A 26,906-nucleotide genomic window follows, 5' to 3' on the forward strand; every position below is an offset into this window, starting at 1 on the left:
CATCTGGAGGCCGAGGGACGCGGTCCTTCGGGAGGAAGGCGGCCCTAGGCTGGGGGCCCCCATGGTGGAGGGCGCACCTGGGCACAGCCCCTGGAGCTCCGTTGGGCCTCAGTGTCCCGGCGATAACAGGCACCTCCGGGCAGCCCACCAGCGGGCCCCCCGCTCCTCCGGCTCGGACACTTCGGGGTCGGGCTCAGCCCGGGCAGGCGCGCATTCCTGGAGAGCCTGTGCGGCCTGGCCCCGCGCGCTCCTGGTCTAACGTCACCTTCGATGTCACCCCGTCTACTGGTGGGGAGAGGCTGGGACTCCGGTGTGAGAGCGCGCAGCCGTCTTCCTGCGCCCGGGAAAGCGCGGGAGCGCAGTTAGAAGCTTCAGGGCCCCCCGCGGCGTCCCGGGCCGTTTCCGGCCGCCCGCGCGGGACGCTCTGGAACTTGTAGTCCCGAGCGCACGCCGCGCACGCCGCGTCCGCAGCTCGGGCAGCCATTGGCTGACGCCAGGCGTCCTGGCCCACGGGGCGGGCGGGGCCTGACCTCGGGGCGTTCGGCCGGCTCAGGCGGGGCCGTGGCGTGATGTTTGGGTGCCGGCTCCGCCCCCCGCACCGCCCCTCCTGCTGAGAACGCGAGGAGCGCGCCCGCGAGCGACCCAGGCCCAGGTGAGGCGGCGGCGCGCGGCGAGGTCGGCTGGCCGGGGCGGGTCAGCGAGGGCTTGGCGGGCCGGCCGGGAGGGCGTGCGGCCCGGGGCCGGGGAGGGCGAGGTGGAGCGGAGGGGCGCACTGGGCCCGCGGGGCGGGACAGGCCGGGGGGGCGGGGCCGCCGTGGGAGGGGGCGGGACGGCCCCGGCCCCGCCTCCCCGAGGGCAGCGCGGCGGCGAGCCAGGCCCGGGAGCTTTCGCCGGGTCGTGCCCCGCGGCGGGCTTTGCGCGCTCGCTGTACCAAGGCGGTGTCTTCCAAGTTTGGCTTCCACGACGCCTCCCGGTGCTCAGGGCTGCGGCCTCGCGCCCGAGGAGCGTGCAGGTGTCTGCGATCTGTGCCTTCTCCCCGACGCCCGCCAGGGTGTCCTGCTGGGAGACCCCTGTCGCCCTCTGAGCGCCGTCCGGTGTGGTGGCCCCTGGCTTCGCGTGGCACAGGTGCGGAGCACTGTCGCTGTCGCAGGAAGTTCCGTGCGCCGAAGTGCTGGGCGGCAGGGCCCGCAGCCGGCCCAGCCACCCCGGGCTCCCCTTCCTGCCTCACCTGCCCGCCACCCGCCCTCAGAGCGGGTCTGGCTCCCTTGCCTGCGCCCCTCTCCCCGCAGGGTGTCCTGTCTCAGGTTCCGGCCCCTTCCATTTTAGCGTTCCCGGTCCTGCCATGCCGCTCGTGTTCTGCCTTCTCTGTAGTTCCTGTGAGGCAGGCACGGGGGTGTGCTTCACTGCCCCTCCCCGCCCCCCCCCCCCCGTTGTGGGCAGAATGTTTCAGAGGAGGATGCAGGTGAAGGTCATCGCGTGGGAGCGCTCCGGGCTGCTGTAGCAGTGCTCTCCCGCGGGGCAGCCTCACATGCTGCAGGCCCTTGGTAAGAGTCTGGTGTGGAAAATGCCTGCCAAGGCGAGTGCAGCTCAGGAGCTAGGTTGTGACTGCAAATGGCCGTGGAAGATGGGCAAATCCCCGCAGGCTTCCTGGAGGAGGCCGGGCTTTCGTTGGCTCACCGACACATCACTCCTGCTCTGCAGGCGCTGAGGTGGGTACCGAGGCACAGGAACTACCTACGGTCTGGGGGGTTGCAGGTGGGCAGGTGTCCTTAGGCCCTTCCCTGCCTGTCATGCAGGGGGAAGGTCAGGGTCTGGCTCCTCCCTGTGGCTCCAGCCACACCTTCCCTGGTGTGCTTCACGGGCTGCATCAGCGCAGAAGTCCTGCCTCTTGTGCGTCCCACGTGTTCTCTTCGCAGCGTGGGCGTGTGGGCACCAGGCCCTCTGCTTGGCACACGCTTGTCCTCCCGATGCCTCCCTGGAAGCCTTCTTGTCCCCTGCTTCCCCTAGGTGCACTCCCCCGCTTTGTGCCTGTGGCCATCCTGGCAGGGCTGTTGGTGGGGCGCTCTGCGGCGTGGGGCGGTCCGTTCCAGGAGAGCCCTCGGAGGCTGGCCCCCACCCAGAGAGGCTTGGGACGCGTGCTGAGCCCGTGGGGCCGCCCCGGCCTTGTCAGGGACGCGGTTGTGCGTGTGTTAGAGTGGGGTCACAGCGAGGGGCCTCCCGAGCACGTGGCTGTGGGTGGGCTCGGGGGTCTGGGCGAATGTCTGGGGAGGGGCCCTGCGTGTTGGGTGCTGGTGAGGCCTGAGCTGAGCTTTGCCCTGAGGGGCCGGGGAGGCTGCGGGAGGCTGCAGGGAAGGCCCGGGGGGCGGGGAGGGAAGGGGCTCCCCACAGGCGTTGGGGCCGGGCCGGGCCTTGAGGGCTTGGGAGGCAGGCGAGGCCTAGACTTGGGTTTCCCTGACCAGCGTTAGCCTTTGTCATACACCTGTGGGCCGTTTGTGTCGTCGGAGAGCATTGCACCCAGGTCCCTTGTCCTCCCTGTAACTGGGTATGAGGGTACTGTCTCCCACTGCCGGGTGGCAGGGGTTCCTCACATAGGTTGCAGGTCAGCCCTCACCGGGCGTGTGGTTCGCAGCCACCCTGGTCCGTCGTTTCTTCCCTCCGCAGCGCAGAGCTGTCCAGTTTGACGTTGTCCCACTTACCTCCTTTTGCTTCCGTTGCTGGGCTCTCGGGGACACACCCGTGACATTATTGCCAAGACCTGTGGCTGTTTTCTCCTGGGAGCTTGTCAGTGTTGTGTCTTACAGGTGCTTACGTGCCTGGCTCCCTCTCCAAGGTCAGTGGCCATACGGGCGAGAGTTATTTCTGGGCTCTCGGTTCTGTCCCCTGGTGTGCGTGTCTCTGTGCCCTGGGAATGCTGGTTAATTACTGCAGCTTGGTCGTGTATTTCAACATCCGGATGCCTGATGCTTCCCTCCCCCGTCCGGGGGGGGGCGGATCGTGTGCGTCCTCTCGAGCTGGTCCATGCCCGTGTGTGCAGTTGGCCGCGCGCTCCTCACTGCGAAGGCCTCATCCCAGGCTTCAGTACCTCGGAGAGCTCCTCGCCTGCGCTGTGGCTCGTTTGTGTCTTCCAGGTGGCTGTCTTTCTAGCGTGTCTGTTCTTTACCCAGTTTTCCCACCAAACACATGTGCACACGCTAACCCCCCGCCTGATTGGCTGTGGGTGGAAACTGTGCTAAACTTACAAGCTGCCTGAGGGAGAGGCACGTCCTGATGCTAGGGAGTGTCTTCCCATGTCTGTCTCCGTCTGCCTCGGTTGCCTCGGGTTCTTCCGTAGTGTTTCCGAGTTTTCTTCGCTTGTCGGAATCTTAAACTTCTCACGGTTAGGATAAGGGGGCTTGCGTTCTGCTGTGACCTGCTCAGTCAGTAACAGCGCCGTTCTCGGTGTTCGCCTTTGCACGGCGAGGCCGCCTGCCCTTCTGGGACCGAACACTCAGCTCTGACTCCCGAGCTCTCACGGAGGAGGTGATGAGCCGTGGTGCCCCTTGCGTCCTCTCGTTTCCCTCTCGGTTTGTGTTAGTTGAGTCATCTCTCCCTGGTCAGAGTATTCTGTTACTTGCTTCCATCTGTCACTCCGACTGCACGTCCGTTTTAGTCTTGCGTCTGCAGTCAGGTGTGTTTGATGCTCACGGGCAGCCCCTTTTGGTCATGTTTGCTCTGCCAGCCGCGGGCGGGCTGAGGTCTGTCCTGCAGGAGATTTCTCAGAAAGGCTGGCGGGAGCCTGGGCTCCTAGGGACGTACATGTCGGGCTCTGCTCCCGGCCTGATGGACCGTGTGCGTGCTGGCGGGCTGCTCGGTTTAGATCAGCGTTCTCGGGGAGACCGGCGGGGGCCGGACCACCCCGTGGAGGCAGGGTCGCTGGCTTAGCTGGGAATGCCTGGTGTTTCTTCTCTTCAGAAGTGACATAATTTATTTTTACCTTCTTGTGCTCACTTTTCTTGTTTCTGCTTTGTGACATTTGGTCTCCCCCCTGGAAAGTCTTTTCTGCCTTTGCTTGTTCTGTTTCACCTTCACATTTTGGACCTGGAGGTGCATCGCCTCCAGCACTCGCTTCGGCGGGGCTAGGCTTGCGGTGGGGGAGGCGGGCTGTGTCCCGCAGCCACGGCCGGGCGAGCCTTGCTGTGGTCCCAGCCCCTCCGCCCGAGCCCGGCCGCCCTGCTGCCCTCCCCTCCAAGGCTGCAGCTCAGCTGTGTGGGAGGACGGGTATCGCACGCCGGTCAGCCCTGATGCTCACCTGCTTCCTGAGGTCCGCCCTGCTGCCCTGTCCCTGCCCCACGCGCGGAGGTCGCTGCCCTTCCACCTGGGAGGGTTCTGCCCGGTGGTCCTGGTTCTTGGTGACCCCTGACCACTTGGAGGGCTGCAAGTTGTTCAGTTTTTTACTTTTTCTAGATACGAAGTGGGAGCTTTTAAATGTTTTGTCTGGTGATTTTTGGGATCATCCTCCTCATCATCTTAAGGTGACTTCTAGGTGGAAATACGAAGAACCGCTCTAACGTAGGTTTATACTTGTCAGTTTCCTCACGTCAGTGAGCTCCTGGGACTGACAGTGAAAAGGAGGATTCTGCAGATGGAATGGCTGTTGCGGTGCGTGCACACAGTAGGCGCTTAGTGAGCACTCATCCTGACCCCTGCTCCCTTTTGCCGGGACAGTGGGGCCCCCAGCCCTAGCAGGACTTGGCTCCAGGCTGAGGGCAGGGGACCGAGAGGCGCTGAGAGGGCCATGGCGCCCAGCACCGTGGACAGCTCCAAGGCCCAGAGCCGTGGGTGGTGCCCATCTGGGAAGCTGTCTGTCCACGGGCACCTCCTCCCTGCCAGCCTGGATGCGTGGGGCTCCCCTGGTGTGCCAGCTGCTGGCCTGGCCTCAAGCTTAGCACCCGCAGTGGGCAGGCAGTCAGGGAGGGCCGTGTGTGGGGTTGTGGGCTGGGGGTGGGACCCCTCAGCTGGATCTGCTCTGGGTGGCTGGGCTGTCTGGTGAGGTGGTGTGCCCAAGCAGAGGCGCCGCGCTCCCCAGCGCGTGTGCAGCCCCCACCCTGCTGCATGACTCGGGCACAGTCTCCGTGCCCCTCTGCTGTTCCTCGTGGGAGAGGGCTGGACTGACGAGCAGGCAGCCTGGCGGTGGGCAGAGGGGGCAGGATCAGTGCCCCGTGGCTTCCTGGGGCTGAGCCATGCAGCAGGCGGAGAGGGAGGGAGAAGGGCGTGCGTGGCCGGCACCCCGGCTGCTTCTCTGTGGCCCGTTCTGAGCTCCTCCCTCGAGGGCCCTCGGGTGCCCAGCTGGTGTTCTGCTGATGTGGAGTCCAGGTTGCTATAGCGACGCTCCGATGTGTGTCATGGCAGCCCCCAGCTCGGCCCTGTGCGGGCGGAGAGGCAGGTGTGGCTCACGAGGGGGTGGTGGCCCAAGAGCGGGTGTGGGCACGGCCAGAGGTCTGTGACTCAGGGGCTCCCCGCCCAGGCGCCCTTCTGGGAGAGGAGGGTGAGGGTCCAGGTCACTGAGAGCGGCTGGCCCCAGCCTGCAGCTGACTCCCCCACCAAGGAACCAAGAGAACCCAGCTGCCTGGACTGGTGGCTGGCGCCTGTCCTCTCGGTGTGTCCTGCCCTTCAGAGGCCCCGGACCGGGGCTGGCTGGCTCTCGGCGGCAGCATCTGTCCTCCAGAGCCACTCTCTGGCCATCTGCACGGGCCACTTTGGCGGAGGGCCTGGGGCTCCCTTCTCCCTCTCTGCTCTGTGGTCCTAGTCAGGTCTCGGCCCGGTCCCCCATGTGAGGCCACTGCAGCCTCTTCCTCACAAAGGGCCGCGGCGAGTCGGGGGGGGTCTGCCACGCTCCTCACTTGAGCGGAGGTCCGGGCCCCTCGCTCTCAGGGTTCCCTGCGAGGGGGCTGTGGCGAGTGTCCCTGCGGGCCCCCCATGCTCACACGCCTGCTCTCTGTCCCGCTTCTTCTGTGACCCTGGGAGGCACAGTGTGTACACCCCGGGAGTGGGAGGGACTTTGTTAAGCCGCACGCTGGTCGGAGGCCGCGTGGGAGCTCAGACCCGGCGTCGCCCGCAGCCTCCTGAGCCCGAGGAGCAGGCCGCTCACGGCGTCCGGCCTGTCGGCTCTGGGGTGCTGAGGCGGGCGGCGGCCCCCGGCCCTCCCGCCACCCCCGCGGCCCCCGCGCCCCTCCTCCGATGCCCTGGCGCTCCTTAGTTGCTGCCTGGCCCGGGCCCGCTGGGGCATGGGCTGCGTCTACGGTGTTGGGACTTGTGCACAGGGTGGGGTGGGGTGGAAGCCGGCGCTGGCTTTCAGGGGGCCGCGCAGCCCTGCTCGCAGCACAGACCGGTGGCGGGCGACTTGGTCTGGAAGCCCACACTGTGTGCACCGTAACTGGCCTGTGTCCCTTCTGGGGCAAGGGCACAGGAACTCATGGTGTTTTGGGGACTTGCCTGGTGCCGGGTTCCCGCAGGCTCTCTCCAGTGTGGATGGGTCTAGCTGCAGCAGTCTGGTGGGGGGCGAGCTGCGGGGACCTCCCTGGGGCACCTCCCGAGGACAGGCTGCCCTGGCCCCGGGCTGAACCTCGCTTTGCCCTCCAGCCCTCCTGTGGTGTGGTGACCTTCATCCAGGCTTCCAAGGCTCCCGCTCCAAGGTCACGTTCGAGTGGCTGATGTGTGGGTAGCTGACAGTAGAGGGAACTCTGGGTCAGTCCATGTTCTGAACAAACATGGTGTCCATGCCCTTGGGGGCTGGGGGGGGGGCAGCATCACCTGGAACTGGGTGGGTGGCCCTGAGCCTCGCCGGGGTCCCACCCTCTGTGGGAGCAGCGCTGCCAGGGCCTCCCTGCAGCCCCCCGGGCCTGGCTTTCTCTGCCCCGTGGCCTAGGAGAGCGTGAGCTCAGCCGTGCCACCGTCCTGGTCCCTGGAGGCTGGGAGGGCTGGGGCCGAGCCTGCGCAGGGCTGCACCCCAGGGCACTGTCCCAGCCCCGACACTGGCCTGGGGCCCAGGTCATCGGCATCCAGCCTGGGCCTGGGCCCGGGTGCTCCCCCTTCTTGGGCCCAGGGGCTTTGTCCCGGGGGAGGGCTGTGTGGCTGGGACGTTCCCTGGCACGCTTGCTTCCTCTGCTGCCCTACAGACGGGATCTGGGCCGCACAGGACAGATGGCCCCTTCAGGCCGCTGGGGGCAGGGCCCTGGGAAGAGCCGGGCGGCAGCCTGGGGCGTGAGGCCGGAGGCGGCGGGCAGACCCGGTGGGCGGCCACGGAAGCTGCTCAGTAGGCGGTCTCCTTGGGAGCGGACATTGTTCCTGTGAGCTCTGTCCGGCAGCTCGGGGCAGTCTGGGGCCAGTCCAGGCACCGCCGCTGACCAGCATCCGCTCAGCCCACGGCCTGGCCCTGCCATGGCTTCTCCCCGCCCAGCTGCCAGCCGCTCTGACAGCCTTTGTTCAGCTCCTCCTCCCTCTTCCTCGCCTGGCTCCGCTGTGGCCCCAGCCTGCCCTCGCCGGTGGGGACGGCCTGGCTGAGAAGCGAGGGCCTGGCCTGGCTCTGGGTGGGTGAGCCGCAGCAGCCGGGCAGAGGCAGAGGGCACAGCTTGGGCACGAGGCCCGGGGAGCCTGGGATCTGGTTTGGCAGCTGAGTGCCGTGGCCCCTGGTGGTCTCCTGGTAGTCGGGGACAGACCTGGGGACTCAAGTGCGGCCAGCCAGGTGGGGTGCTGAGCAGCAGGTCTGTAGCTGCTCACGGGCTGAACAGACCCAGAGGTGGTCCCCGTGTTCCGGGCACAGCAAAGCGGGATTACACGTCACAGGGCTTGGGGGCTGAGGTCCCCCCTTGTCCCCCCTCGGGACCGTGACTGTGCATCAGCTGCCACTCTCCTGCCTATGCCTCTGCTCCTCTGTCCCTCCCAGCTGCCCTGCCTGTGGCTGGGCACATTGTGGGCTCTCGGGTGGGGGGTCCCCAGTTTTGCCCACCCAGCCTCTGTCCCTTCCTCCAGTTGGCCCTGGTCTCTTTTGTACTCCCACTGCCCCTCCTGTCCTCCCAGAGCTACCCCCGGCCCTCTGCTGTCAGACCCGCTGGCTGCCTCCTTCCTGCTCCTGCTCAGATCCCTCAGCCTCCTCTGGGAGCTGCCTAGCCTGGGTCTCACTGCTGTTGCCTCTCTTCATCTGCTTTCTGGGACACTTCTTTCAGCGCGTCCTCACCCTCCTACCGAGCTCTGCCTTCCTGCCCGTGGGTTCAGTTCTCAGCACTCTTCCGTGTTCTCCGACAGGCACGTTCTGGGGACCCCATCAGGGTTCTCAGTGTGTGCTCCGAGGGCCCCTGGGGGTCCCTGAGGTCCTCCCCCTGCCAGCTCCCCACGGTGGGGCTGGGTCTCTCGAGGCCCCACCCAGGGCGGTGTACGCGGAGGCAGGCGCGGGGCGTGGCCTGTGTGCTCGGCCCGCCGCTCCCGCTGCGGGGCTGCTGTGGGGACGGGGAGGCATCTGTCATGGAGAGACGTTATTTATGTTAGCAGGTAACGAGCTTACTGAGTTAAGTGCTTTTTAAAAACTTCATTTTAATTTCTGGAGCAGTAAATAGCTATGGTTATGATCACCATAAACCACAGCTCTTTGGGGTCCTTTATAATTCCTAGCTGGGGACTCAGGTGTCTGGGCCCCTGTAGGCAGACGGTCTCCTATTCTGGGTGGCCGGGCGACGCTGGCTGTGAGGAGTGTGACCCCGGAGCCGGGGCCCCGCCTCGCCTCTGTGGTGCTTGCTGTGCTGCTGCTGCGGTTCTGTGGGGGGCTGAGCAGCGGCTGCAAAGTGCTGTGAGCCCTGCGGCCGGCATGGAGCACCACCCGGCCCCACTGAGGCTGTCAGCGTGCTGCAGGTCACACTCATGCCGGAAAGGCCACCCAGCACAAGGGCGCCAGCCTGGGGTCCCAGCGGTGTGTGCACAGGCACTCTGAGAAAGCTGGGGACACTCGAGGGTCACAGGTGACAGTTCTAAGGTCAGAGGTGTCCCTTCCGCCACCCAAGCTGGGGTCCTGCGAGTTCAGACTGGGCGGGCGCACGCCTGGCAGCGGGCTCAGGACCCGGTCTGTCACCTGGGTAGCGCACTCATGCGTGTCTGCTCGCTCGTCCCAGCAGCTCGGGGCCAGCCTCTGCCACCCTCTGCAGAGGGTCCGGGGCCCAGAGGGGGCCAGTGGCGGGTCCCGGCTGCACAGGTCGTAAGTGACCGAGGTGGGGGCAGCCCTGGGCAGCCTGCCCCTGCCCCCGCCCTCCTGCCATCCTGTGAGACTCAGGTGGTCAGAGCCCGAGACGGAGGTCCGGCAGGTGGTGTGCGCCCGCGGTCCCCAGCCTGGTGCACTGCTCAGCTCCGGTGGTGCTATGGGGGCCGGCAGGCATGGGGGACCCGCTGGTCCAGGAGGTGGGCGGGCAGGCTTGTTTAGGGGAGAGCGGGGGACTGGGGTTGGGGCTGGGACCACCGTGGCCTTTGAGCAGGCTCCCGCAGGAGGGCTGTTGTCAGGGTCTCCACACGGGACGCTGGACCGGCGGCCACCTGGCAGGGGCTCCCTGGGCTGAGGGGCGGCATGGCCAGCCGGGGCGCAGACAAAGCAGCGTCGAGCTCGGGGCTGCTGCGGGGGGCCGGGGGGCACGTGGTGGGTACCAGGGCCTGAGCACTGACCCCCCTCCCTCCCGGCCCTGGTCTCTGTGTTCTCTCCAGCTCCGCGGGACGGTGGCCCTGCCCTCCAGGAGAGGATGTCCTACGGATCCATCACCGGCAGTGGCGGACTGGGGAGCCGTGGCCCTTTCGGGGGACCCTCGAGACAAGGCTACCAGCCACTAGGTAATGACAGCAGCCTGCCCCACAGGTGTGGGTGGGGGAGGCAGTGGGCGGTGGCAGGCAGGTGTCTGCTGTGTCAGGTTGTGTTGGTGGCTGTACATGGGCTCTGTCCCCGTGAACAGTGCGTCCGTGACGGAGGTGCCGCTGCCTCCGGCTGGGGCGGGGCTGTTGGCGTTGGGCCGAGGTGGCCCTTCTCTTCCCAGTTTTGCTCGGTCGGAGGCTCGTTTACGGGGACCGCGTGGTTTGCTTTGTTCTGCAGCTGCTTTTGCTCTTGAGTCGCCAATGTGCGTGGCTCCCAGGAGGGGCAGGTCACAGGGACAGAAGTGCACTGTGGCATGTTCCTGGCCCACGTGCGAGGTCAGTCGTGGTCGTCCGTTTGGGCCCCCTTGCTGGGCGCTGCTGAGGGCCTGTGGGCACCGCGGCCTGGCCGGCGGTTGGCAGGGACAGGTGCCCGGCACACTCCTGTCGGGAGCACTCGCGCCCCTGCTCTCACTCTCGTCAGCACCACACGGGGACGACGTGGGCGTGGGACGGTCTCTTCTGGTTAAAGCTCTGGTGACTAACGGGACCCATCAGTGGTTCCTGCGTATTAGGCACGTGGTCTCTCCTTCCGCTCACCCTCGGGTCTTCAATTGTGTTTGTCTTGTTCCTGGTGACTTGCGAGGTGTCCTGTGTGTCCGGCAGTGAGAGCCGTGTCCCAGGTGCCGTAAACATCTCGGGCTGGGCTCGCTGTGCCTAGGTGCCTGCGGGGGACAGGGGCCCTTGGGGGGACCCAGCCGGTGCGACCAGCCATTGCGGTCATGGCGTCTGTGTGGTTGCATCACTTCGGCCACAGGGCCGAGTCATCCTACTTTGACTTCCCTCTAGAGCTCGCAGAGCTTCTCTGCTCCAGCCTTCAGCTTGGGTTCCTGGGGGGAACCCTGTGTGCACGGCTGGAGCTGCACCCCGACCCTCCTGCCGGCTGCGACTGGGTCACCCTGCGCCCCGTCGCCTCTCCGGGGCCTCCTCCGTCTCCGCGGGGTTCCTCAGTGTGGTTCTGAGGAGCTGGGCTTTCCTGTGGCTGCGGTGGGCTCTGTCCCCGGACTGGGTCCTGCCTCGTGCTGCAGACTCTCCATCCTGCAGCAGTTCGTAGCCTCCTGAGTTTTACTGTCTACACTGTGGTGTCCTCGCGGGTAAGGACGGTTCTTCCTCTTCCTTTGGCGGCCCCCGCCGTCATTTCTGTTCCTTCATCCTGAGCCGATGGGACCCGGTGCTGTGCCAAGGGCACGTGGCCGTGCCGTTATGTGTGAGCTTCTGCCAGGGCTGGAGCCCGTTTTCTGGGGGGTCGTTTGTGATTGCCAGTCAGTCTCCAGCTGTCAGGGTCAGGTGGTTTCCTCTGGGGACGCTTGTGTTACATTGCGTTTCTCTGGACATGAGGCTGCTCATCTCCATGTTCAGGTTCACTGAACTCGGGCGGTGCCGCGTCGCCCCTGCTGTGAGGGATGTGGGGCAGCAGCGCCGTGTGGAGGGAGCCTGGCAGCCATGCCGCATGCAGGGGGCCTGGCCCGGCAGCGGTGCCACGTGGCTCCGAGCCGCTTGCTGGCCGTTCCCCAGCTGCCGAATGGGCCGCCCTCCCCATCAGGGCGGCACGGGCCGTGGGGCGGGGCGGTCCCATGTTCATATCCTGGTTATTGCTCTCTTTTCTTTATGTTGTTTATAAGCAGTGTGGATGGAGACAGGCCGTTTTATAACCTTTTCCAAAGAACTGACTTCGGGCCTCCTCGGGTCCCTCATGTTGTACATTAGCCTTAACGTTTGACTTCTGCTCGCGTCTTCATTGCTCCTGTCCTTTTTTCTTGGGGTTGATCTGCTTTATTTAATTCCTAGGTTGGGTGTTTACTTTGTTCATATTTACGTTTTATTCTTTTCTAGTACAGGTATTTAAGGTTATTAAAAAAATCACTGCTCAGGTTGAGTGTCAAACATTTGAAAATATACGTAGCGTTTTTATTAATGATTAGTTGCAAATAATTTATTTTCATTTTGATTTTTTGACGCAGGATTCATTTAGAATTGTATTGATCATTCTCAAACATGTCATTTTCCAAATGATCCTTTAAAAGTGGTCTGACTTTACCGCATTTCTCTCGGGAAAGAATCTGTGTGGTCGCGCTCTACTGACAGTGGCTGAGATGTGGCTGCTCTGGGGTGCTGGCCGTGGCTCTGACCCCGGCGTCCCTCTCTGCGGGTGACCTGGGAAGGCTCCCGGGCACGGGGCCGGGAGGGACCCTCGGAGTGCAGGCACAGCTGCCGTTCCCCAGGCCTGCCCCGCACCCCACCCCACTGCGTGCACGTGCCCTGTGGTGACTGTGCAGAGCTGAGGGGCGGCTCCTCAGGCTAAATTTCATCCTAAACACAGCAGAAAGCCACCTGGCAGATGACTGATACAAAGAACCTGTACATGGGAGGAAACCCCCAAATCTCGCAGAGATGGGCCAGATCTGCGGGACAGAGGACACATGTGTGTCTCGTGGTGTCTGGGAGGCCCAGCCTCACAGTCACTCAGAGGAAGAAGTGACATCAGCACACATGGGGCCCCTCTCGGCCTAGCCCTACTCTCCCTGGACGGTGAGGAAGCCATTGGAGCAGCGGCAGACGTGGTGGCTGCAGGGCATTTACGAGAGAGAGAAAGTTCAGAAATGCCACCCCCCCACCCCCCCACCCCTCGCTGGGGACAGTGCAGTGAGATGGGCTTGGTTGTGGAGCAGAGCTGGCGGCCTCTGCACACGTCTGTGGTGACAGGCAGGGGGACCAGCAGAGTAGCGTCCCAGGCGTCTGACTGCAGCAGCCCCGTCCCCCATGGGCACTGCTTTCTCGTAACTGCCTGCTCTGGAGCGCTTCCGGGGCTCATGTGTGTTATTCTGGCCATCAGAAACGAACAGTAGCTCTCTCTGGCCCCCCGCCCCAAAGCTCGAGGGTCGCGTGACTGCAGAGAGCAGGTCAGAGGCGCCTCCCTCCGCAGGTGTCTGGGGACTGTGTGGAGTAACCAGGGCCTGGGTTTCGGTGACCAGGTGCTGGTGTGGTGAGGCCATCGAGCCGCAGTGCGAGCTGCCAGCCCGGCCTGCAGCCTCCCTGCCTCCGCAGGAGAGACCGGGGCCCGAGAGGTGGTGCCCCTCCCAGGTACCTGCACCGCCGGCCTCCTCCTCACACACCGTCATCTGGGCAGCAGTCCCCGGGCTCGGGGTTCAGGTGGGGAGGGCCTGCCTGCAGGGGCCCTGGCTGGATGTCTGGGGAAGACGCCCTTCCCCACCAAGCCCTTCAGAAGTTGGGGAAGCAACAGGCCCTGCCCTCTGGGAGCCGGGCCCCTTCCGGAGGCTGAAGGTCGGACTCTCAGACCCACAGCGACGTGTGGACGCAGGCATCAGCCTGGCCTTGCTCACGTGCTGTGCCTGCCCAGGGCTGGGTCCACCTCCCAGAGGACCAGGAGGGCTCTTGTGACCCAGAAACCACTTTGCGGCTGTTCTCTGTGGCCTGAGACCTGCTGTCCCTCGGTGGCCTGTGCCCCACGCTTCTGCCCATCCTCCCACCCGGCGCCGGGGCCGGGGTGAGGGTCCCTGATCATGGGTCTGGAGCCGTCTGCAGCTGTGGGCCTGGGGCGGGAGGATGGGTGGCATGGCCTCCATGCCCTTCTCCACCCCTAGCTGTCCCTGTAACACCAGGCTGCAGTGTGTCCCAGAGGGCCGCAGAGCAGCAGCTGGACTGGCGTCCCCTGTCCTTCCTCTGGGGAGCTATGGGTCTGAGGCCTTTATGAACTGGAGCTCAGCACGAGATTGTCCAGGGGCGCCGTGTGACCCGGAAGCTCCCGCCAGCGTCGATGTGGTCAGAAGGGCTTGCATGGCAGCTGGCCAGCGTCACCTCCTGGGCACCTCCCTGGAAACCAGCCTCCTCTAGAGAGCCTGGTGACAGCAGGCCACAGGCCCACCGCCTGGCGCATGGGGCCTCCGCCAGGCACGCCGCTGCCGCCGCCTCGCAGGTGCTTCAGTTGAAAGGCATCTTGGTTCCAGAGATGTCAGGATGCACTTTATTCAGTTTCAGCAAATTTCAGCAAAACACATCCAGGGAATGTTTTTAAATAAATGACAGTTGTCTAAGGCGGTCTGGCCTGTGGGCCACACCTCAGGGCCCTGCTCTAAGGGATTTCATCCTGCTTCGGAATCATTTTCAGAAGGACTGTGGTGCAGATAAATACCTAGAACATCTAAAGTTTTGAATTTCCTTCTGTCTTTTAGCAAAAGGGGCATTCTAGAGGATATGGCAGTCGGAGGGCTTCCTGGAGGAGGTGGGCCTGAGTGGCACTTCTTTGTGTGGATGTTTGGAGGACCTGAGGTGCCTGCTGTCCTGCATGGGGGCCTTGCTCCACCAGCGGTGCCTTGAGCCACTCTGGGCAGGCTGGACATAGTGGTGACTGTTCCTTGCTATCTGTAGAGTTTGCTAAATGTTGACTGGAGTACGGAATCTGCCATCTCCCCTGCCCATCGCCAGAGAGCAACCTGCAGGACTCCTGTGAGGGCAAGGACAGGGAAGGTGATTTGGGGCCAGCAGGCACGTCCAGAGGCCCCAGGGGCCAGGAAGCGAGTCACTTCAGCTGGGATGCTGGGTCTGGGATCCCAGGAAGGCCACCAGAGGTGTTAAGCAGTGAGGAGGGAGGGTCATGGGTGGGCGGCAGCAGGGGAGCCCAGGGGAAGCAGTGGCAGGGGTCCATCCCACTGCCCCTGTGCCCCCCAGGCGTGCCCTCCCTGAGGATGGGGGATGTCGGGAGGGTATCACCCTGCTGTCGGGGCGCTGGACCCTGGGCTCTCCTTGCACAGTGGGCTGGCGTGCGAGGTCAGGGCCCCTGGGGCGAGCTTTAGGAGGAGGGGTGACATCCGAGATGGGGCCGTCGCCCCGTCTGCTCTCCTGTGCTGAGGCCCGGGCTCACGTGGCTGGGCAGGAAGGCGGGCGGCATCCGGGGTGTCACTGGTGAGGGCCGTCCCCAGGCCTGTGACATCTTAGGAGCGGCCTCGGCCCTGGCAGTGGCTGTGGGTGCAGGCGGGGCAGGTGCAGCCCTTCCTGGCGGGGGACAGTGTTCGGATGTGAGGTGGCTTGCTGATGGGCAGCCGCAGGCTCGGGCGTGGACCCAGGCTCTGGGCTCCCAGCGGGGCGCAGTGCTGACCAGGGACCGGTGGCTGGCCCTCACCTCATGGCCCGTGCGGGCTGGCCTGCGGCGGCCTCAGGTTCCCCAGGGCGCTGAGCATGGCTCCGGCGGGGGCGCTGTGGGCTCTGTGCCGACCAGCGCGTGTCCTGTGGGCCCCTGCCGCATCCCCTTGCGCAGGTGGCCCGGCCTGTCACTGCTGCAGGTGCCTTTGGGTCCCGGCGAAATGCAGGGCGGCTCACAGTGCAGACGGGCACGGAGCCTGTGACCTGACACAGTCGCCACCGGCGTTGGACGTCTTCATTTCTGTCCCTGCGGCGGGCAGATAAGGCGGCGGCTGCAGTGCCGTGGGGGCCGCGATGCCGGGCGGGCGGGCGGAGGGGAGGCCGGCTCTTCAGTCCCTTTAGAAGAAGTCCCATTATCTCTGCGCACAATGGAAGCACAGGGCGGGGAAGGGGCCCTGAGAAGAGCCGTGATAAGCTCTGCTGATTTGTATTTTATTTTACTGAGCACGAGTGGAGTCATTCAGGGGAGAAGGCGAATCTCTGATGTGGATTTTCCTTTCATTTTCTGGGCGTGTTGTAGGGAATGGAGAATGAGGCCCCCCTCCCTGCCCTCCTTTGGGGGTGCTGCTTTCTCAGCAGACTCAGGGAGGGCTGCCTGACCACACTGCCCCCGCTATGGCAGGGGAAGAGCCTCTAGGACTCGGCTTGCTCCCCGCGCTCGTCCTCGCAGCCACGTCCTCCCCCAGCCCAGCCGCTAGTTAGTGTCCGGCCGCAGGGGTCCCTGCCGGGCCCACCCTCCTGCAGCTGCACGCGTCCGCAGCCCGAGGTGGAGCGCTGTCCCTGTCCCATGGTGTGTCAGCAGCTTGGCCTTGACTGCTCAGGAGAGTACATCCCGCCTTGTCCCGCCCACCCTGACGATAGTCCCCTTGTCACCTGTGGAAGGTCTCGTCTGAGCAGAGGTCCCTTTCGGGAGGTTTGAGAACTCCCCGACTCAGGGTGCTGGTCATACGCTGAGAGTGTAACTTTTTAGGAAAATGCTGAACCCTTTTCAATGGGGTGCTGCCCAGTCAACCTCACTCCACGCAGGTGCTCGGTGGGCCCTGCCCCCCTGCGCTCCCACGGGCGGGGCTGTCCTGTGACCGTGCCTGGGGACCCTGAGGCCAAGGCCACGTTGTGAGCCCACGGCCGCGTGTCCGTCTCGGGTGTGGGGTCCGTTCTGCGTTTGCTGGTGGCCGCGCTGTGGTCCGTGAGCCCCGGCCCCATTCTGGACGAGGGACCGGTCAGGTCATCTGTATCGAACGTCTTTCTCTCGGGCCCTGCTTGCCTCGGGTCCGCGTCACTGGGCCTGGTTGGAGGGTCAGAAGTTACCCGTTCCGATGCCATCGTCGTTTTCTTCGGTGTTTTGGTCCTTTGGTGTTTAGAGTTTTATAGTTTCAGCTTTTACGTTTCGGTCTGTGATCCATGTTGGGAGTATTTTGAGTTTGGTTAATTTTGGGGTGCAGTTCGGGGAGGTGCCCAGTGGCTCAGCAGCGGGTTGGAGAGCGTCCTGTCCCATGGAATTACCCCACGTTCCCGTGTACAGCTGGGGGCTGCCGTGTCCTGGGCCTCCCGGGTTCCCAGGACGCGTGTGCAGTTGGCGTCGCTGTGCCGCCCAGCGTGGGGCAGAGCCCCCTGCGGCCCTGGGAGCCGGGGTTTCCCGGGGGGACGGTAGCTTAGCCCACAGCCCGACGGAGGTTACGCTGCCCTCCACGCGTCTGCGCCTTCTCAGGGGCGGCTTCGCTCTTGTGGTTTTCAGGGAACTTCCCGTTTCCTCGAAGTTGCCCTGACACTCGCTGTGTGGTGTGCGTGCCGGGAGGCTCGCCGTGTGCGCCGCTGCCCTTGCCGAGATGACGGATGGGTGTCTCCTCCGTTCTGTTCTGATTAGTCTGGCCGAAGTCTGTCCGTTTATTGATCGTGTCAAAAACCCAGATAGAATTTCATTACTCTTGTCCTTATCTCGTGTCGATGGACCTGATTTCCGCTCCTCTGATGTTTACTCCCTCCGCCTCCTCGGGGTCGGTCTGCTCCTGTTGGACCCCCGACCGGAGACCTTCCTACTGTGTGTTCGTTGCGGTCCATGCCCCGGGCACTGCCGCACTCGCCCCGGCTCGCAGGGGCGGCACCCTCCGGCGCTGCGCTGTCTTCCTCTGCTCGGTGACGTAGCAGTACGCTGTTTCCCTTGCAGATGACTTTATTTGCAGACAGCTTCGGGTTACTGAGCCCTAGTTTAGGCCTTTTGTGTGTGTTCAGCTCGTACATGAATACGGAGGTGGCTCTGTCTCTGACTAGCGCATGACCCCACCATGTCGCGGCTGCGCTTGGCGGGGCGACCCCAGGCTGTGCCTCCCACCGGTGGGCGGGCCCAGGCTGCACTGACAGGCGTGTGGCTGGAGTCTGTGTGGCCTCACTGGCTGCCTGCCGACCTGCTCTGCTGACCACTGAGGGCGCGGCGAAGGCTCAGTGACGACTGTGGGTTTGTCCTTTGTCCTTGCAGCGCTGTTTCTGCTTCATACGTTTCCAGGCTGTGGTGTGAGGGGCGTGCGTGCGCTCTGAGGAGCATTTTGTCTTCTTGGTCTGCGGACCCCGTCACTGTGAAAATGTCCCCTCCGTGCGCAGTGACGTGCATTGCTCTGAGCTCCTCTGTCTGATGCTGGTGTGGCCACTCCTGCTGTCCTGTGGTGACTGCTCCCCGGGTCTCCGGTCCTCTCACTGATGAGCCTGATCCAGTTTCACACATGAAGTGGGTTTCCTGAATTCCGTGTGTAACGGAGGGGCCTCGGATCACGTCAGAGCCCCTCTGCTCTGCAGAGGGAAGGTTGCAGCCGTGCCGCCCGCCGGGCCTTCGGGTGACGGTGGAGGTGGCTGCAGCCTGCGTGCAGGGTGGTCGCCGCCGGTCGCCCCGAACAGCGTTTCAGTGACTTGCATGTGGATCCTTTGCCCTTGGCGTTCATGCCGCTGGTTTTAGGTCGAAGCCTCCCGTCTTGACGTCTGCTGTCTGTGTTTTCTTTGTTCTCGTCTGCTCTTCCTGCCCTGGAGTTCACGGGTGACATCGAACCCTCCGTGGGCCTCCGCTGTGCGTGGGGCCTTCCGCTCCTGCAGCCCGCCAGCGGAGTGTTGTCGTCAGTGCGCGGCCCTGGCTCTGGGTCCCCGCTGCCCGCGTGGCGGCTCTCCTGCACCAGCCGCGGCAGTGACCACACGGAGTCGCCTTTGCCGCCGGCTGTCCCTCAGAGCCTCGGGCGGGTTAGAAAGGAGACGGGCCCTCTGCCCCAGCCTCCGTGCTCGCCGCTGGTGCCGCACTGCGCCGCAGGCCGGGCGTCCTGCCGCTGGTTCCTTCGACCTGGCGCCCGGGGCCTCCTCTGGGTCGCGTCTGGGGGAGCAGGCTCTCTCGGCTCTCTGGTCCGACCAGTGTTTCTTCTGCCTCCGTGTTTGAAACGTTCTGCCACTGGCTACGGGGTTCTGGCCGCGGGTTTTGCCGTTCTGCCGTAGCCTGTGAGGGCGGCGCCCCGTCTGCGCTCCCACGGCCTGGGCTTCGTTCGGCGTTGGTGGGACCGTTGTTTCTCCTCGGGCCCCCGAAGTCTGTTTTTTTATCACAGGTTTTCTGCAATGTTGACCGTAACTCGCCTTTGGCTTTTTAGTTTTAATACATACTGTGTTTGGGACTTAATGAAATTCTGGGAACTCTCAGTTGATAATCACGTAAAACCTGGAAACTTTCGGCCCTTATTTCTTGAAATTCGTTTTGTTTGTTTGCTCGGCCTCGCACCCTGCCTGTGTGAGCGGGCAGCTGGGGGGACCCGAGGGGTCTTTGTGTCCTCGCCTGGGGGGGCGTGTTCCCTGCGTCCTTGCGCCCTTTGTAACTTCCGTAAACGCACCCTGCAAGTCCTGTCCTCTCTCTGCTGTTGCCGGGTCAGATTTTCTGCTGATTGATTTTTGCAAGGTCAGGGGTCACATTTCCCTACTTTTTCGTGTGTCCAGTCAGTTGTGATTGTGAGTTTTGTATTATTTGTGCTGCGTTTGATTGTTTTCCTTTGAAGTCATTGGACTGTGTTCTGGGGCAGTTGTCACTTGCGGGTCACTTGGATCGTTCCGAGGCTGTTTTGAAACTCCCTCAGGGCGCCCCACAAAGGCGGCCACCACCGTGTGACCGTGCACAGCCGCGCTCGACTCCCTGGGTGCTCAGGGGCCCCGTGCAGCCACGGGCAGCGGCACAGCCTCACCCGGGGGCCTGGGCCCATGTAGTTCTGAGGCTCAGCCACGTCCTGGCGGGGCCACGGCAGGCTCCTTCCACGTCTGAACGGCATTCCGTGGTCGGGACAGGCCTCACCTCGTCGTCACGGTTGCATGTAGGTTGTTTCTGCGTTGTGACGCGTGAGCACGCGTGTGCAGGGACCTGGGTTCTCGTTCCTCGTGGGCCGTTCTGAGGAGCCGCCCTTTGCTGTCTTCCCTGTGGCTTCTGAGTGCTGCCTGGCAGGTGACTCCGTCTCCACTCCGGTGCGCTGCCCGCCCAAGGGGCCGACCAGGAAGGCGGTGACTGTGGCCTCCCGGCTCCAGAACTGCTCCGGTGCTGCGTGGGGTGGGCCCCGCGGACACACGGTGACCATGCCCTCCCCCGCCCTGTCCCCCTGCAGCCACCCAGGTGGATCCGAGGGACCTGCAGGAGCTGTTCCAGGAGGTGTCAGCCGATGTCTTCCACATCAACGCCAACGGTGAGTCTGGGCCCCAGCCCTCCCTGCCCTGCTGACCTGGGCCACCGCGCGTGCTGCTCAGGGTCAGTGCGCACGGGGTGGCGGCTGTGCCCGTGGCCTCCCGCCCGCCCCCACTAGACCACCCTGCGGTCCCGGTCCAGGGGTCTCGGGGTGCGAGGGCCGGCAGGTCGGAGTGTCCCGGCCGCCCTGACCTTCCCACCGCTGACCCCTGCGCTGCCCCCACACGCAGCACCGGCGCCCACAGCAGGCGTTGCCCTGGGCCCTGCTGCCCTCCCCTTCGCCCCCCCCCCCCCCCAGGCCCTGAGTGGGCTGGACGGGTTCTCAGGCCGGCAGGGCTGGTGGGGTGCTGCTTGCCGAGGCTGGGCCGGGGCGATGGGGGCTGACTGCTTCTCGTAGATGAGGGTGGGTGTTTGACCCTGAGCCCCGAGATCCGTCAGAGCAGTGAGAGCGCAGACCGGGGGTGGGGGGGTGGGGAGAAGCAGGAGGGGAGTGAGGAGGGAAGCCCCTCCCCAGGCAGAGGGCGGGGCTTGGGGGGGATACCCAGGAGCCCTTGGGCTCTGTGTGAGCGACTGAGTGTGGGGCTGTGCTGTGCCACCCCTGGGGTCCTGGCAGGCGCGTGGTCTCCCAGGCCCTGGGCATGTACCCCGAGTCTGGGCCTGGCCAGGTGGAGGGGCTTCCGCTCCTGATGTCTGCTCCCTTCTCTGCAGTGACCTCCTTGGAGCAGAGCCTCCGGTCCCTGGGGACGTCGAGTGACACACAGGAGCTGCGGGGCAGCCTGTGAGTGTGTGCCTGTGTGCGGTGGTGGGGTGCACAGCTGCGCCCTCGGCCTGCTTGCGTGTCGCCTGTCCACACACCTGCCTGGCAGCCATGTGGACGGCATGTGTGCCCCTCCCCACGAGGGCCTGTGGCTGCTGCCTGCACCCTGAGGCTGGGCCCCAACATGGACGCCACGTGTGTCTGCTGTGCCCGCACAGACACACCTGCGCGCAGGCGTGTGCTCATGTGGCTAGCCTTGTGTCCACGTGCACACGTTGTGCCCACCAACTATCCCCACGTGTGCACCACAGCCCAGCACCCGCCAGTGGGGTCTGTACACGTGTGAGCACCCTGCGGACACGGGACGGGAGCTGGGCGCACCACTTGCGCAGGACGGGGCAGGTGGGGACGCAGAGGCTGGGTGACACACCCTGTGGGGGTCCTACTGGGCCTTCCTTTCGAGGGCCCCAGAGGCCAGCCCTGGGTCGGGCCTGTGAGGGGCTGGGAGCAAGCTCCGGTCTCAGGGGAGGGGAGCCCTCACTGAAAAAATTCAGCGTTTTAGGGGCCTCCCAGGGTCGAGCCTGCTGTCCCCCCGTGAGGGGGTGTGGGCTTGGTCATTCCCGTCAGCCGCTCAAGGGGGCCTGCGTGGCCCCGACACAGTCTCCCGAGTTGGCCCAGGTTGCCCGGCTGGTGGTCTCTCCCCAGTGGGGCTGCTTGGTGGCAGCAGGACCTGCCTGCTTGGGTCCTGGGCTGCCGGCCCTGTGCTGCTGGCCCGTTAGAACAGGAGCTGGGCGGGCGGGTGGAGACCCAGGAGGCTGGTGGGAAACCGGCCCATGGGCAGGGCCCTGTGTGCTCACAGCTGTGCTGGTGTTGCCTGCGCTCTGAGGCCTGAGGGGCCCCATGCGCTGCCTGGGCTCCCCCGGGGCGCGGCAGTGATGCTGGTGCCGGCCTGCCGCCGGGCCTGGTGCTGCCGAGCCCATCCTGGGCGCTCCTTAGCCTGCATTTGCGGCAGGCGGGGCTGATGGGGAAGGCACGCACCCCTGCACTGGGCCTGCGGGTTCCCAGCTCCAGGTGGTCCCAGCCCGTCCGGCAGGTGTTCTAGACCTCCCTGTGCCTCTCAGCACCCTTGAGCCCCCAGTGATGGTCAAACCCCTGTGGGGACCGGAGGGTGGGTGAGGTGCAGAGGGGCTGCAGCTTCCATCCAGGCTGAGGTCTGTGCCGGCCCGGCCACGGTGCACCCTGCTTCCTGTGCGCTTCCGAACTGGTGGGGACCACCGCTGCCTCCTCTGCTGCTGGGGATCCTTGTTGCCATGGAAATAGCAGCAGAGCTGAGAGTGGCACTTCCTGGCACCCCAAAGGGCAGACACCCAAGCAGGGGGCGGGCTTACTGCCCTTCCGAGCCCTCCCATCCCCGCCACAGGTGTGCCCTCAGCTCGGCCTTCAGCGCACCCCGCCCCAGCCTCGTGGGAGGCCCTTCCTTCTCTCGCCCCCCCCCCCCCCTTCCTTTCCCTGCGTCCCTTTGTCCCGCCCTTGCTGTCCATCAGCTGTCAGCAGCTAATGCCTCATGAGTGGAAGGAGCCCTTTCAGGAGGCCCGTGCGGCCTTGGGCCCTGGCCCTCGGTCCTGGCCCAGGCTTGGGGCCCAGAGAGAGTTTTGGGGAGTAAGCACACTGCTCTTGTCGGGGGTGTCTCCTGGAGGTGCGGGGCTATGGCGAGCTCCTCTCTCTGGCCTTATCTGCTGCTGGGACGGAACCCAGGTCCTCCTTTAACACGTGGGGAAACAGAGGCCAGCAGGGGGAGCTTTCCTGGGGCCAAGGGCGCTTCCCCAGACTCGGGGCCGGGAGGCGCTGTTGAGGATGGGGCACGGGGCTCAGCTCCCCTCCTAGGGGCCCGCGCAGCTGGACTCAGCCCCGGGGCCGGTGGGACTGAAGGCCCAGAGCTGGCGGGTCAGGAGACTGCAGCGCGGAGCCTCATGTGGCACCAGGGTGTCTGCTGCCTCAGCGGGGACCACTCAGAGCCTGGGAGCGCCTCAGCTGGGGCCAGAGCCTCTGGGAGCGTCTTCACTCCGAAGACCAGCAGCGCTGATCCTGGGCTCAGCTGGGGTGTCCGGGGGGGTGTCTGCACCCCGTGGCCGTGGGGCGCGGGCTCCCGTACAGCATGGCGGCCTTGGGGGAGCAGAGCGTCTGCTCCGGTGTGGACGTCCCAGCGAGGCGAGCAGCGGTGCCGTCACCTCTACGACCGCATCACCCGCGGCCCCCTCTGTGGTCCGAGCGGCCGAGCCTCTCCAGATTCACGAGGGACGCGGCCCCCTCTCCACGGAGGGCGTCAGAGAGTTTTGTGGCCGTGAAATAAAAGCAGCAGCGGACGTAGCATGTTTGGGGCAGCACTGGGGGCCGTGCTCAGCTGCAGGCAGGCGCGGGGCTGGTCTCCCGGTTCCTTCCAGGTCACACGGGTTACAAACTGCGCCCGCGCCCTGTGTATCTGGGCCTGGAGAGGGCCTCACCAGCAGAGGGGGCCCGGGCTCCCCACAAGTGGTCACCCCCAGGGGCGGCCTTTCCACAGGGCGGACTTGCGGCGGGGCTTCCGGGGGAGCAAGCACTGGCCCAAATCCGGAGGCTGGGGTCGTCTGCGGTGGCTGTTCAGGGCGAGGGCCCTGGGACGGGTGACTGTGTGCGTGGGCTCCCCCTGCCCCGAGTCACCGTGTCCTCTCTCCTCACCCCGTCCCTGCTGCCATGCTCCCTCCTGCCCTGACTCTCTGTTCCCTCCTGTCCCCCCGATCCTTGGCCGCCCTTCCTTCTGTCTGTTTCCCGGTCTCCGTCTGCCTCTCGCCTTCCCGCTGCGTTTCCGCTGACCCCTTTCCTCTTTCTCCATGTCTCCTGCTCTCTCGGTGCCGCCCCCTTCCTGCTCCCCCTGGTTCCGCTGTTCTCCCCATCTCCCTGTCCGGCCCGCTCCCTGCTGCACCCCTGCCCGTCTCAGGCACGCGGTACAGCAGGAGACCAACCACACCGTGGCCGCCAGCACCAGCGCCGTGAAGCAGATGTCGGAGCTGCTGCAGGGCTGCTCCCGGGTACGTTCCCCGAAGGCCGCCGGGGGCCGGGCCGGTGGGGCGGCCTCCTGCTCTGGGCACAGAGAGAGAGGCAGGAGGGACAGCGGCGCGGGCAGGTGTGCGCATGCGTGGTGCTCAGATGGCCCCCCCCAGACACAGACCTGGCCGCACACACTCAGCGCTGCGGCCGCACTGGCTGTGAGGCGCCCGTTGGAGAGCTGGTCTCGCCGGCGCTCCCATGGCTCTGTCTGTCCTGGGCTCAAGTGGCGTGTGTGGTGGGAGAGGCCACGCTCAGGTGGGAGCTACACAGAAGCTCCCCAGGCTAGGATGGGCTCATCTGTGACTTGAGACATGGTCTGGGGACTGGCGAGGGCCGTCCAGGGAGATGGCAGCGGGAGGAGCGGGCAAGAGGGACCAGGAGCCCGTGTGGTCATCCTGGTCCAAGGGCTTTGTCTGTGCCCACGCTGTGTGGCGACAAGTGAGGACTGGGCTCCTGGCCGGCTGGTGCTCGCGGCCGACCAGAGGAGGCAGGGCCAGGCTCCAGGGCCGGCTCATCCGTTCCTGCGTTTGGCGGCATGTCTGGCACCTGCTCTGTGCCAGGCAGCGTTCTGGGCGCCGAGGTGCGGGGTGACCGAGCCAGCCGAGGCCCACTTCTGCGGGAGGGCGGAGGCCGTGGCGCGGGCCGGGCGTGCAGACGGAGACAGTTTTACAGGGGCTGCCCCGGTCCCATGGAGAGAAGCCGCCTTCCTTGCGGCCAGTAGCCTGGCTCCACCGTCTGTGTGGCCTTGCACAGGCCACCTAGAACCGGGGCGGAGGCCTCCTGCGCTGGCCGATGGGGGCTGTCACACTCCTCTCCTGTGTGGGCTGTTCCAGGGACCAGACGGGCGCCGAGCCCCAGTGGCGCTGGCTGTGGTCAGTGCGGAGGCCGTGTGTGTCTCAGCCCCTCTCTCTGCAGCAGGAGCGGCTCCGGCTGGACCGCCTGAGGACTCAGCTCTCTGACGCCCTTCAGCGCTATGGAGCGGTGCAAAAGGTGAGGCGCTGGTGGGGTGGGCCTGCTCCTTTGGGCACCCCTCAGGCTGTCGCGTCCGGGTTGGGCTGGTGCAGTCACGTCCCCCAGCTGAGGGAGGACCAGCTACCACGAGGTGTGACCGCAGGGCGTGTACAGGGAAGGAGGGTGACCTTGGTGTAGCCTCCCAGGAGGGGGGAGCTGGGGGCTGTCCCCTCTGGTGGGTAAGGAATGAAGACAGGGACTCAGGTACCTTGGCTGAGGCTGTCCCACAGGGCACCGGCGGGACCTGACCACGCACCCTGCTTCCGCGAGACCCCGGTGAGGCCATGCTCTGCCGGCAGCCACGGCCCCGTGCTCCCCGCCCGCCTGACTGTCCCTCCTCGCCTCCCTGCCTCCTGTGCTTTTCTCAACAGAAAATCGCGGAAAAATCCCGAGGTCTGCTTCCCACTGTGCAGAGGGGTAGCCACCCGCAGGTGGGTGTGGGGACTCTCCATGGCCCGCGGGCGTGAGGGGGGTGCACAGAGTCCCGCTGGGGGCCTCAAGCTGAGCGTCTGCTAAGGCAAGTGACCGCTGAAAAAGTTGGCATTTGCCCTTGGGCCGAGGCCTGGGCTCCGTGCAGGGCCGCTGGGGCAGGTCGCTCACCGAGCATGCCAACGTGTGTCAGACCAGCCTTCCTGTGAGCGGGCACTGGGGGGCGGCCCGGAGAAGAGGGGAACGGCAGCCCTAGATGGGGGCGGGGGGGTTGGCAGGAAACTGTGTGAGGAGGTGATGGTTGAGTTCCCCAAACCTGTCCAAATGCTTCAGGCCCTAGGCCGGGAACCCCCCCGATACACAGGGTAAGTTGATCCTGTTTCTTAGAACCGCCTTCAGTCACGTCAGGACAGCGCTTTGGATAAGAGAGGCAGCAGCAAAGTCTTCAAAGCCTGGGAAGCCGTCAGCCTGCTCTGAAAGGGGCGAGAAGACCGCCCCGGCCCCTTAGGAGGGGCGGTGGGGACTGGAGCCCGCGGACAGACGCCCTGGAAGCCGGAGAGGGAGCGGCTCCCACGCCTCGGGGCGCCAGTGCTGCATGCGCAGACGTCCTGACCGCAGACGCTATAGTTCAGGGCAGCTCAGCTCCCCCTGGAGCGCAGGGCGCGCACAGAGGAGGCGAAGGCGTTTGCACAGAGCATGCCTCGAGGGGACTTACAGCCGAAGGCAGAGGTCTCCTACGAGTCAGTCACAGGAAGGCGGTGGCTTAATTCAAAAGCAAAAGGGCCGGAGCCTCACAGCCCGTGGCTGGGGGCACAGCGCAGGGACCAGCAGGCCAAGCCCTCAGCACGTGCCATTGGGAGAGGGCGAGCGGGCCCGGCCACGCCTCCTCGCACCCACCCAGGCACAGCGGCGCGGGAGGCCCCCTGCTGGCAAGGATGGGCTGGCAGGGGCGGGAACGGCCCCACCAGGACACAGGGCCTGTGCTGGCATTGAGCGTGTCTCCCCGGTGGCCTTGCACTCCCAGCCCAAGTGCACCGAGAGGGCAGACCTCATTCTCCTTCCCAGAAGTCATGTGGGACACTCACATCCCGGTCACAGCAGGGCTCGTATTCCGTGGGACTTCTTTAAAGCAGAGAACGGTCAGTAGCAGTTCGGAGAAATTATGGAAGATGAGATGATTTCAAAGAGTTCCGTGATGTACACAACGACAGGACTTCTGCCCTGCTCCGTGCAGGGACTGGCCCGGCTGAGACCCCACCCTCGGGCTTCCGTCCGCAGGCTGGGGGTCCTGGCCAGAGCCAGGGTGCCTGTCGCCTGCCTCTCGTCTGAGCCAGTGCCGGGCGGCTGGGAGCGGCCGCCTCCCTGGCGTGGCTGTCCTGGCGGGGGTTGGCCACAGCCTCAGCTGGGTCCCAGCGCCTGGGCCGGCTCCCGCCCTGCACTTCGAGCTGCGTGTAACTACTTGGGGAGCCAGGGGCCCCATTACAGAGCGGGCTGCTGGCGGCAAACCTCGTCCTTCTGGTGGCCCTGGCGCTGGGGCTGCCGTTGCCACCAGCGCCTCCTTCAGGGGTCCCTCAGGCGTGCTGACGTTTTTCAGATGGTGCCGCAGTTCTCTGTGGGTTTCTTGGTTTTTGTGCCCAGCTCAGCACACCCGTCGCTCTTCCCCACGCCTGGCACGGGGCAGGCCATCTTGGTCCCCAGATGCATACTGGGGAGAATTCGAGCCTTTAGAGTGTGTTGTCCTGGCAGGCCTGTGGCTGTGGTGGGGCTGTGGGGGGACCCGCAGGGGGTAGGCTCTGCCGGAGAATGAGTGTGGCCCCATAAGTGCCACCCATGATACACCCCTGCAGAGTGGGTCTCCTGAAGTCCCCT

The 26,906-nt window shown here is 65.3% G+C and overlaps 1 protein-coding gene across 1 annotated transcript in view; it reads left to right on the plus strand.

Moving 5' to 3' along the window:
* The first annotated feature begins 510 nt into the window (after positions 1-510).
* TSNARE1 (t-SNARE domain containing 1) overlaps positions 511-26,906 on the plus strand; it is a 50,615-nt gene continuing 24,219 nt past the window's right edge. The window contains exons 1-7 of the mRNA XM_090283310.1: positions 511-652; positions 9,718-9,840; positions 19,680-19,757; positions 20,465-20,534; positions 23,488-23,578; positions 24,513-24,587; positions 24,980-25,039. Coding sequence (XP_090139436.1) covers positions 9,753-9,840; positions 19,680-19,757; positions 20,465-20,534; positions 23,488-23,578; positions 24,513-24,587; positions 24,980-25,039 — 462 coding nt within the window. The 5' untranslated portion in view covers positions 511-652; positions 9,718-9,752. The remainder of the gene's footprint in view (positions 653-9,717; positions 9,841-19,679; positions 19,758-20,464; positions 20,535-23,487; positions 23,579-24,512; positions 24,588-24,979; positions 25,040-26,906) is intronic.

Source organism: Furipterus horrens, unplaced genomic scaffold (assembly GCF_987537825.1).
Source record: "Furipterus horrens unplaced genomic scaffold, mFurHor1.1.pri manual_scaffold_7, whole genome shotgun sequence".
Taxonomy (NCBI): Eukaryota; Metazoa; Chordata; class Mammalia; order Chiroptera; family Furipteridae; genus Furipterus; species Furipterus horrens.